The 9,635-nt window shown below is 54.3% G+C and overlaps 2 protein-coding genes across 2 annotated transcripts; both read right to left on the minus strand.

Annotated features, from left to right (window-relative positions):
- Positions 1–752: 752 nt before the first annotated feature.
- LOC141432153 (putative tRNA pseudouridine synthase Pus10) lies at positions 753–3,730 on the minus strand. Its single transcript, XM_074093610.1, has 4 exons — positions 3,556–3,730; positions 2,876–2,969; positions 1,799–1,997; positions 753–1,474 (listed from the first exon to the last, which is right to left on the minus strand). Exons 1-4 carry the CDS (start codon positions 3,570–3,572, stop codon positions 1,332–1,334), a joined length of 453 nt encoding a protein of 150 aa, XP_073949711.1. The 5' UTR covers positions 3,573–3,730; the 3' UTR covers positions 753–1,331.
- A 2,027-nt stretch (positions 3,731–5,757) lies between these two features.
- LOC141432152 (uncharacterized) lies at positions 5,758–8,923 on the minus strand. Its single transcript, XM_074093608.1, has one exon. It carries the CDS (start codon positions 8,713–8,715, stop codon positions 6,835–6,837), a length of 1,881 nt encoding a protein of 626 aa, XP_073949709.1. The 5' UTR covers positions 8,716–8,923; the 3' UTR covers positions 5,758–6,834.
- Positions 8,924–9,635: the final 712 nt, after the last annotated feature.

A 9,635-nucleotide genomic window follows, 5' to 3' on the forward strand; every position in this document is an offset into this window, starting at 1 on the left:
GCGCCAGCAGGTCGGCCCGGGCTCCGAGGGCGGCGCCCAGCGCGGGCCGCGTGCGCCCCAGCGGGCCGGGCGCCACTAGCGGGGCGGGGGCGGCCAGGGCAGCGCCACGCGCGTCACGTCCAGCGCCAGCAGGTCGGCCCGGGCTCCGAGGGCGGCGCCCAGCGCGGGCCGCGTGCGCCCCAGCGGGCCGGGCGCCACTAGCGGGGCGGGGGCGGCCAGGGCAGCGCCACGCGCGTCACGTCCAGCGCCAGTAGGTCGGCCTGGGCTCCGAGGGCGGCGCCCAGCGCGGGCCGCGTGCGCCCCAGCGGGCCGGGCGCCACTAGCGGGGCGGGGGCGGCCAGGGCAGCGCCACGCGCGTCACGTCCAGCGCCAGCAGGTCGGCCCGGGCTCCGAGGGCGGCGCCCAGCGCGGGCCGCGTGCGCCCCAGCGGGCCGGGCGCCACTAGCGGGGCGGGGGCGGCCAGGGCAGCGCCACGCGCGTCACGTCCAGCGCCAGCAGGTCGGCCCGGGCTCCGAGGGCGGCGCCCAGCGCGGCCGCGTGCGCCCCAGCGGGCCGGGCGCCACTAGCGGGGCGGGGGCGGACAGGGCAGCGCCACGCGCGTCACGTCCAGCGCCAGCAGGTCGGCCCGGGCTCCGAGGGCGGCGCCCAGCGCGGGCCGCGTGCGCCCCAGCGGGCCGGGCGCCACTAGCGGGGCGGGGGCGGCCAGGGCAGCGCCACGCGCGTCACGTCCAGCGCCAGCAGGTCGGCCGGGCTCCGAGGGCGGCGCCCAGCGCGGGCCGCGTGCGCCCCAGCGGGCCGGGCGCCACTAGCGGGGCGGGGGCGGCCAGGGCAGCGCCACGCGCGTCACGTCCAGCGCCAGCAGGTCGGCCGGGGCTCCGAGGGCGGCGCCCAGCGCGGGCCGCGTGCGCCCCAGCGGGCCGGGCGCCACTAGCGGGGCGGGGGCGGCCAGGGCAGCGCCACGCGCGTCACGTCCAGCGCCAGCAGGTCGGCCCGGGCTCCGAGGGCGGCGCCCAGCGCGGGCCGCGTGCGCCCCAGCGGGCCGGGCGCCACTAGCGGGGCGGGGGCGGCCAGGGCAGCGCCACGCGCGTCACGTCCAGCGCCAGCAGGTCGGCCCGGGCTCCGAGGGCGGCGCCCAGCGCGGGCCGCGTGCGCCCCAGCGGGCCGGGCGCCACTAGCGGGGCGGGGGCGGCCAGGGCAGCGCCACGCGCGTCACGTCCAGCGCCAGCAGGTCGGCCCGGGCTCCGAGGGCGGCGCCCAGCGCGGGCCGCGTGCGCCCCAGCGGGCCGGGCGCCACTAGCGGGGCGGGGGCGGCCAGGGCAGCGCCACGCGCGTCACGTCCAGCGCCAGCAGGTCGGCCCGGCTCCGAGGGCGGCGCCCAGCGCGGGCCGCGTGCGCCCCAGCTCCCCGTGCACGAACTCTTTGACGTACGCGCCGGCGCCCGCGCGCAGCCGCAGCACCAGCAGCGCCGGGTGCCCTGCGGACGGTGCACATTACGCTTACACGATTAATCCTATTTCAGGCGATTTCAGATAACTTTCGCTTTTTCAACGTAACGTAAGGCATCGACAGGGTATAGCGAAAAATTGACACGCATGAACGGTCTTCTCTCTTTCTAAGGTTTCACTAACCGACGCTTCGATGGTAAGAATCCTACCCGTCATGTCAATCGAACAGATCGAGCGAGATGATCTGATATTAACTAAAGTCTTCATTGAGATTCGGGTGGGAGTACCCCAAGGTTCAGTCCTAGGGCCAGTACTGTTTCCGCAGCAGTGTATCTACGCGAGTGGCGGGTCACCTGGGACGGGCTCGGCGCGCATGGACAGGATGTGTTTGTCCCTGGCGAGCAGCGGGCGGCGGTGCAGCACGCGTATGGGCGTCCTCTGCACGAGGCGCACGGCGGCGGCGGCGGGGTCGTCGGCCGGCGTGTTCCGGAACGCGTTGATGCGCGCGATGTCGGCCGCGGTCACGGCCACCGGCGCCATAGGATCGCTCACCTGGAACCGGCGTTCAACATTTCTAAAGCTGCGTTGCCAGCAGTGATTGCGAGAATGTGCTGCGAGGAATATGTTTTTGACTCCCGACGCAAAAAGAAGGGTGTTATAAGTTTGACCTCTCCATTCCACCAGAGCTGTGCTGTGCGAGGATAAGTCAATGAAGCGTTTCTTCATAAGTAAATGAATAGTTATTTATCTACACCCATATAGTAAATCCTCAGTTATGCTTTCAAAAACCATAGGTAATGACCAGCATTACGACATTGGATTCTATTATGAACACGGCTGTATCTCTGCAGAAATGTGTATCTTAATGAGATTTCATACATCATTGCAGCAGCAGGTCGTCGCGCGCGCAGCTCGTGGGGCAGACACATACCTACCTAGTAAGAGTTAATGCAGGTCATTCTCAATGGTTCGCGGAACACATGATAGAGGATTTAATATATGGATATAGATAAAATATTGTATGCAACTGTACGTAATTAGGCCTTAAAACACTCAAGTGATCCTATTATGAAACTCGGCTACGCCTCGTTTCATAAACCCACACTCGTGTTTTAAGGACCCCTATTACGATACAGTTGCATACAATACTATTATCTACATCCATATATTAAATCCTTTATCATGCGTTCCGCGAGATATCTGTATCGTAATGACCATTACGATACAGCCGTGTTCATAATAGAATCCAATGTCGTAATACTGGTCATTATATCTATGGTTTTTGAACGCATAATGGAGGATTTACTATAATGGGTGTAGATAAAACACATTTCTCGCACATGTCCGGTGGAAACACAACCTAAGTTGGTTAGGTAGGTGATGGATGAATAGTGTGTTATGGAAAAGTGTCTGTGTGTCAGGTCGTTCACCTCATCGAATTCCGAGTGGTCGAGCTTGATGCAGAGCGCCTCGTAGTCCTTACTCTTGGTCTCTTCGCCCTTCTTCAGCTCGGCGAGGTCCTCCCTGCAGACAGACAGGTCGTCGTCGTCATCATCATCATCATCACATCTGCCCTCAATACCCAATACCCTCGTAATGGCGTACATTGAGTCGGCACCAGAGTAAGGCCGCATATAAAGGTCCGTTTTTCACCGGACGACGGACCGTTTTTAGGGTTCCGGAACCAAAATGGCAAAAATGGAACCCTTATAGTTTCGCCATGTCTGTCTGTCCGTCCGTCCGCGGCTTTGCTCAGGGACTATCAATGCTAGAAAGCTGTAATTTTGCACGGATATATATGTAAACTATGCCGACAAAATGGTACAATAAAAAATCCAAATTTTTTTTTTTTTACGTTACCTCCCATAGACGTAAAGTGCCAACCTAGAGGCCCATCAAGTGACAGTAATTTCACCGGCTGTCTTACTCTCCACGCCGAAACACAACAGTGCAAGCACTGCTGCTCCCCGGCAGGATTAGCGAGCAAGATGATGGATTTTATCTAAATCGGTTCAGCAGTTTAAGCGTGATGAGGTAACAAACGAACAGACTTAAAAACTTTCGCATTTATAATATCAATAAAGGGGTTTAAGGTTGATATGACGATTACTTGGTGACGTGGCACATGGAGAGGACCCGCACGCTGCCGCTGTCCGCGATCCGTCGGCACGCGGCCGCCAGCTCCGCCGCGGTCAGCTCGCGCCGCGGGTCGGATATCTGCGGCACGTTACAATGTTAACAACAGCGCCCTCTAGCGGCGACATCGGTTCCAAGCGAGTACATTTACAATGTTAAAAACAGCGCCCTCTAGCGGCGACATCGGTTCCAAGCGAACACATTTACAATGTTACCAACAGCACCCTCTAGCGGCGACATCGGTTCCAAGCGAGTACATTTACAATGTTAACAACAGCGCCCTCTAGCGGCGACATCGGTTCCAAGCGAACACATTTACAATATTACCAACAGCCTCCTCTAGCGGCGACATCGGTTCCAAGCGAACACATTTATAATGTTAACAACAGCGCCCTCTAGCGGCGACATCGGTTCCAAGCGAACACATTTACAACGTTAACAACAGCGCCCTCTATCGGCGACATCGGTTCCAAGCGAGCAAAGCGCCCTCTAGCGATGACATCGGTTCCAACCGAGCGTATTTATAATGTTAACAACAGCGCCCTCTAGCGGCGACATCGGTTCCAAGCGAGCACATTTACAATGTTAACAACAGCGCCCTCTAGCGGCGACATCGGTTCCAAGCGAGTACATTTACAATGTTAACAACAGCGCCCTCTAGCGGCGACATCGGTTCCAAGCGAACACATTTACAATATTACCAACAGCCTCCTCTAGCGGCGACATCGGTTCCAAGCGAACACATTTATAATGTTAACAACAGCGCCCTCTAGCGGCGACATCGGTTCCAAGCGAACACATTTATAATGTTAACAACAGCGCCCTCTAGCGGCGACATCGGTTCCAAGCGAACACATTTACAACGTTAACAATAGCGCCCTCTATCGGCGACATCGGTTCCAAACGAGCAAAGCGCCCTCTAGCGATGACATCGGTTCCAACCGAGCGTATTTATAATGTTAACAACAGCGCCCTCTAGCGACGACATCGGTTCCGAGCGAGCATATTTATAATGGTAACAACAGCGCCCTCTAGCGGCGACATCGGTTCCAAGCGAACACATTTACAATGTTAACAACAGCGCCCTCCAGCGTGTAGTGTGCACTCACACACCTCCACTCCATCCCTTTATATAATCATCGTGGCATCCTGGCAGGGTCGCCATCGCCACGTGGTGTTCGTTAAGGAAACGTGTAGCGCGGTTAAGGTTAAGTTGTAGTTTATTAATGAGCGCTTAAGCCTAAGAGTACATGATATATAAAGGGATGGAGTGGAGGTGTGTGAGTGCACACTACAAGCGGCGATATCGGTTCCAAGCGAGTGCTCGTTTTCTAAAGCCGGAGCATTATGTCCAATGCAAGGAATAGATTGTCACTGTAAAGGTTGCACTGGCGCGATAAAATATTAGGAAACTCGAAACCCAAAAACTCGTTAAAACCGTTTATTTTTAAACAGACACAACGTAGGTACACGAACATATGAGAGTGAGAGAGAGAGAGCGAAGGTACGTGTGTCGCAAGCGATAGTTAAGGCTAACTGACTGCGTCACCGTTCGATTCCTGGTTTTAATAAACCGCTGTGACGTCACACGTACCATCGTTTTCTACCTTAAAATTTTAATATAAAATCTAAAACATATGTAATGATTGGGCCATAATACCCGCAACATTAAAACATACAAATTTGTAACGATTTTTGAGCACGTCGCTAACACGCCCCACCCCAGTGCTGGCTCAGCACTATTCAGACAAAGGAATTCTAGCGACGCGTGCCGCTGAACGTCTCAGCATCCCTGACTTGGTTTTAAGTTCAACCAACCTGACCCGACCGTCTTTACCTGGAAATACCTGTTGCACGATCGCCCTCTGCCACACGTTGCGTGGCGCTCCAGGGTCCACGACCAGCACGAGATCACCTACCTTAAGCGGTTCGCGCTCCTCGTTCCACTTCCTTCTAGGTATCAGCTCCGGTAAGTACTCTGTTACCCATCTGCGCCAATACATATCGGCTAAGCGTTGACTCTTTCGCCACTGTTTTCTTAGGTACAGGTCAGAGTCATCGAAGACACCTGCAGCGGGTAAGTTGGAGCTGGTGCCCAGCAGAAAATGGTTTGGCGTCAACGACTCGTTGCTTCCAGGTTCTACAGACACGTGAGTTAGAGGGCGGCTGTTGACTATATTCTCAACTTCAGTCATAAAGGTAGCGAGAACTTCATCTTTGGGGATACGTTCTTTGAGTATAGCCCCTAGAGATACCTTAACGCTACGTATTAAACGCTCCCACGCCCCCCCCCCAATGGGGGCTTGCCGGTGGGATGAAAGACCATTGTGTCCCACTGTTAGCGGCCTCGTTTTTCAGAGTCTCGTCATCAAGTTCCTGAATTGACTTCAGTAGCTCTGCATCAGCGCCGCGCAGGTTAGTGCCGTTATCAGAGTAAAGGTAGCGTGGCCACCCTCGGCGGGCAGCCATACGCCGGAGAGCCATAATTAGTGAGTCAGTAGTGAGGGAATGCACGATCTCCAGGTGTATGGCCCGAACTGTAAGGCATGTAAATATGACACCGTACCGTTTTTCCCTTCGTCTCCCTACCACCACCTCCGTCGGTCCAAATAGGTCCACACCGCAGTGTGTGAAAGCCCGCTGGTGATGTGCCACTCTAGCAGGAGGTAAATCGCCCATCACTGGCATTTCCGGTTTCGCCTTTTTTATTCTGCAGATCATACATCCAGCAGCTACTTGTTTAACGGTGGGTCTCATTTTAATTATCCAGTACCTTTGCCTTAGGTTATTTACCACCGTCTCCTGGTTTCCATGGGCAGCTTTTATGTGGAAATGTCTTACCAACAATCGCGTCACTCGGTGCCGCCCGTCAAGGATACTCGGGTTTTTTGTCTCGGAAGAGACATCGAGTGCTGCACCAATGCGCCCGCCGCAACGAAGGACGCCGTGCTCGTCCAAGTAAGGTGACAGTTTGAGGATACGGCTGCTGCGGGGTAAACATTTACCTTCTCTGATCGCGCTCACCTCCGCGGCGAAGGCCTCGCTCTGTACCCGCCGGAACAGCAAGCGTTCAGCCTGTTCCATCAATTCGCAATAGTCATCGTCGGAACGTTTTTTGCACCTACGTATAAATCTTAGAACAGCGGCAGTACTTCTGAGCAACCGCAGCCACGAAGAAAACCGTTGCGGATCGGGAACAGGCTCGACACTAGGAATGTCCGTAGAAACCACATTTGTTACCAGGTTAACACATTCAATTGTCTCGACGTCGGTGACAGGACGAACGACGTGACGCGGCCACGATGACGTCGTCGTAAGTTTCGCGTGTAGCTATATCCGCGACATTTAATTCAGTAGGCACGTAACGCCATTCTTTACTACTAGTGACCTCATCAATCTCGCCTAACCGGTTTGCTACAAATGTTTTGTAATTTTTTGCGTCATTGTTAATCCAGTGCAAAACCGTGGTCGAGTCACTCCAAAAGAATCGCTGTAACACGCTCAACTTATGCTCCCTAATAATGGTGTCTGCGAGTCTCGCCGCTAGAAGCGCCGCTTGCAATTCTAGTCGCGGCACCGTCAGCGGTTTTACCGGCGCGACTCGACATTTACTCGCTATAAATGCAACAAACACATTACCATTGCACGTCCACCGCCAATAAGCTACGGCGCACATCGCTTTAGTAGACGCATCGCAAAAAACATGCAGCTGTGTGTTATCGTACGTCGTAGCACTCGTAGCGTGCGCGGTTTCGTAGCTCCCGGTCAGCCGCGTAGAGGCCGTAGCGGGCTGCGCGGGCGTCAGCGGGCCGAGGGGCGCGGGGGAGCACTCACCTGCTACGATATCAGCTGCGTCCGTTGCTATGCGGTCACCTGTCTCGCTCGCACCTATAGGGTTTAGGTAGCATCTAGGAATGCGTACGTTACTCATTACCTTTAGCAAATCGATCCAGGTTTTCCATTTATTAAAAATACTGTTGGGAATCTCGTCGTCCCAGCCAATGTTTGATCGCCAAAGATTTTGAAGCATTATTTTTCCTTGTATTGTGAACGGCGACAAGAAACCAAAAATATCGTAAATAGACATAATGACTCGCAGCATAACCCTTTTAGTAGGCACCTGTGCTCCGTTCACCACGTCCTCGGGAATGCGCTTGAAGGACAAATCAAACCCCAGCTCGTCTTTAGCGGGAAACCAAATAAGACCGAGCGTTCGTTCTCCTTCGCACTGCTGACCCATTTTGAGACTTACCGCCACTGTACCTAAGGTCTCTTTTGGTATGCTGTCCAACACCACTACACTGTTACTAGTCCAATTGCGTATTTCAAAACCACCCTCTTTGTGAATGTAAACAATATCTCTTACCATCTGCGTCGCGGTGGCTTCGTCTGGGAAACTGTCCAAGTAGTCGTCCATGTAGTGCTGGTTACAGATAGCGTCGGCAGCAGCGGGCATGGACGAAGCGAAACGCTCCGCGTTCCTGTTTTTTACATACTGTGCAATAAATGGGGAACAATTAGCACCGAATATGAGCGAAGTCATGTTAAAAGTTTTGACAGATTGTTCGGGGCGAGGTCTCCACAGAAATCTAAGGGAATTCTGGTCCTCATCCCTTATTTTAATTCTCAGGAACATATCTTTAATGTCCCCGGCTACAGCGATCCTATTCTCTCTAAAACGTACCATAATGCCGAATAGGGACGCGAGTAAGTCGGGACCTTGCAATAGGTAATCATTTAAAGATTTTCCTTGACTTTTCGCTGCTGCGTCGAAAACGAAACGCAACTTCTTTTTATTAGGGTTATCGACCCCAAAGTGTGGTAAATACCACGTTCGCGGTGTGCGCCTAGTATCAGTCGACTCTTTAGCGAAGTCATTTACTAAAAGGTGATCCACTCGTTCGGAATAACGTTTGGCGTAGTCAGGGTTCGCCAGCATCTTTTTCTCAACCCCTTTGAACCTGTTGAAAGCGTTAACGTAGCTGTCGGGCAACGCACAGCCCTCGTCGCGCCACGGCAGCCCGACGCGCCAGCGGCCGGCCACGAGCGTCGCCGAGCGCTCCACTTGAGCGCGCGCGCGCACGTCCTCGCTGTTCTGACGGGGTTTGCTACACACACCTAGGGAATCGAGCATGAATGAGCGCCTTACCTCGTCATGAAGTTCGCGAAGCAAGTCCTCAGCGCTACCCGCGGCGGGCCGGACGGCTGGAGCGGCGGGCCCCGCGCTGCAGCACAGCAGCGGGCTCGGGTGCGAGGCGCGGGCGCCGTGCGGCGGCGCGCGCGCTATTCCATGTAAGGACCAGCCTAGGGTGGTGCGAGTAGCGGACGGCTCATTACGTTTACCGATACACATTTCAATAGGAGCTGTTTAGGATTGTAACTTTATTTTTCTTAATACTTTCGCCTGGCAACATTATCGTTTTAGATTTGAATTAAAAACGTAAAATCACTTGTCACTTCCTTTTCGAACTTTGGAAAGTCTGTCGTGTCGTATGTCGGTGCGTTGCCGCGCAAATTATATCGTACCTAGTTTCGTGTCGTTGTCGTTTAAATATATTGAATTTTGAGTAAACTACGTGTGGACGCTTGAAGAGGGCTGATCCGTTGGAAGAAGTACTGTCCTTGCTGTATCTTGGTAGTTCTGCTGGTTAACGGTAACCTTGTCGGAGGTAAGTTCGAATGAGCCGAAGATCGAGGGAGCCTGCGCCAGCTACTACAGCTAAGATCTGCACCATCATCAGCAGACGTCTCGGTGAGTACTTCAACCACAGGTCTCAGCCTTTATCCAGTTATTTGCCACACTGTAGTTTGTATTTCTCGTCCTACAGTCCACTTAATTAAACCCCAAACATTTTGGTCCATCGACCCGCATCATTTGTAAAGTGATCGTGGATATTTTCGTATTTAAAATCAATTTTCGTGATAATTTGTTCGTTATAAAATTAATAAAATCATTCGAGGGTAAGAATAGAACACACTTGGCTTGGGCGTTTTTCTATCTGTTAAACCAACGTTTAGTTCATAGACTAATATTTTGTGTCGAAGTAGGTTGGT

Source organism: Choristoneura fumiferana, chromosome 10 (genome assembly GCF_025370935.1).
Source record: "Choristoneura fumiferana chromosome 10, NRCan_CFum_1, whole genome shotgun sequence".
Lineage (NCBI taxonomy): Eukaryota > Metazoa > Arthropoda > Insecta > Lepidoptera > Tortricidae > Choristoneura > Choristoneura fumiferana.

What these genes read in the sequence shown, in the direction of transcription:
- LOC141432153 (XM_074093610.1), bottom strand. An exon ending in ACCACTCGGAATTCGATGAG is followed by an intron (nt 1,998 to 2,875) that starts GTGAACGACCTG and finishes CGCCGGTTCCAG; the next exon opens with GTGAGCGATCCTATGGCGCC. An exon ending in GCGCGCCGAGCCCGTCCCAG is followed by an intron (nt 1,475 to 1,798) that starts GTGACCCGCCAC and finishes CACCGTCCGCAG; the next exon opens with GGCACCCGGCGCTGCTGGTG.
- LOC141432152 (XM_074093608.1), bottom strand. Translation starts at nt 8,715, where the DNA reads ATGCTCGATTCCCTAGGTGTGTGTAGCAAACCCCGTCAGAACAGCGAG.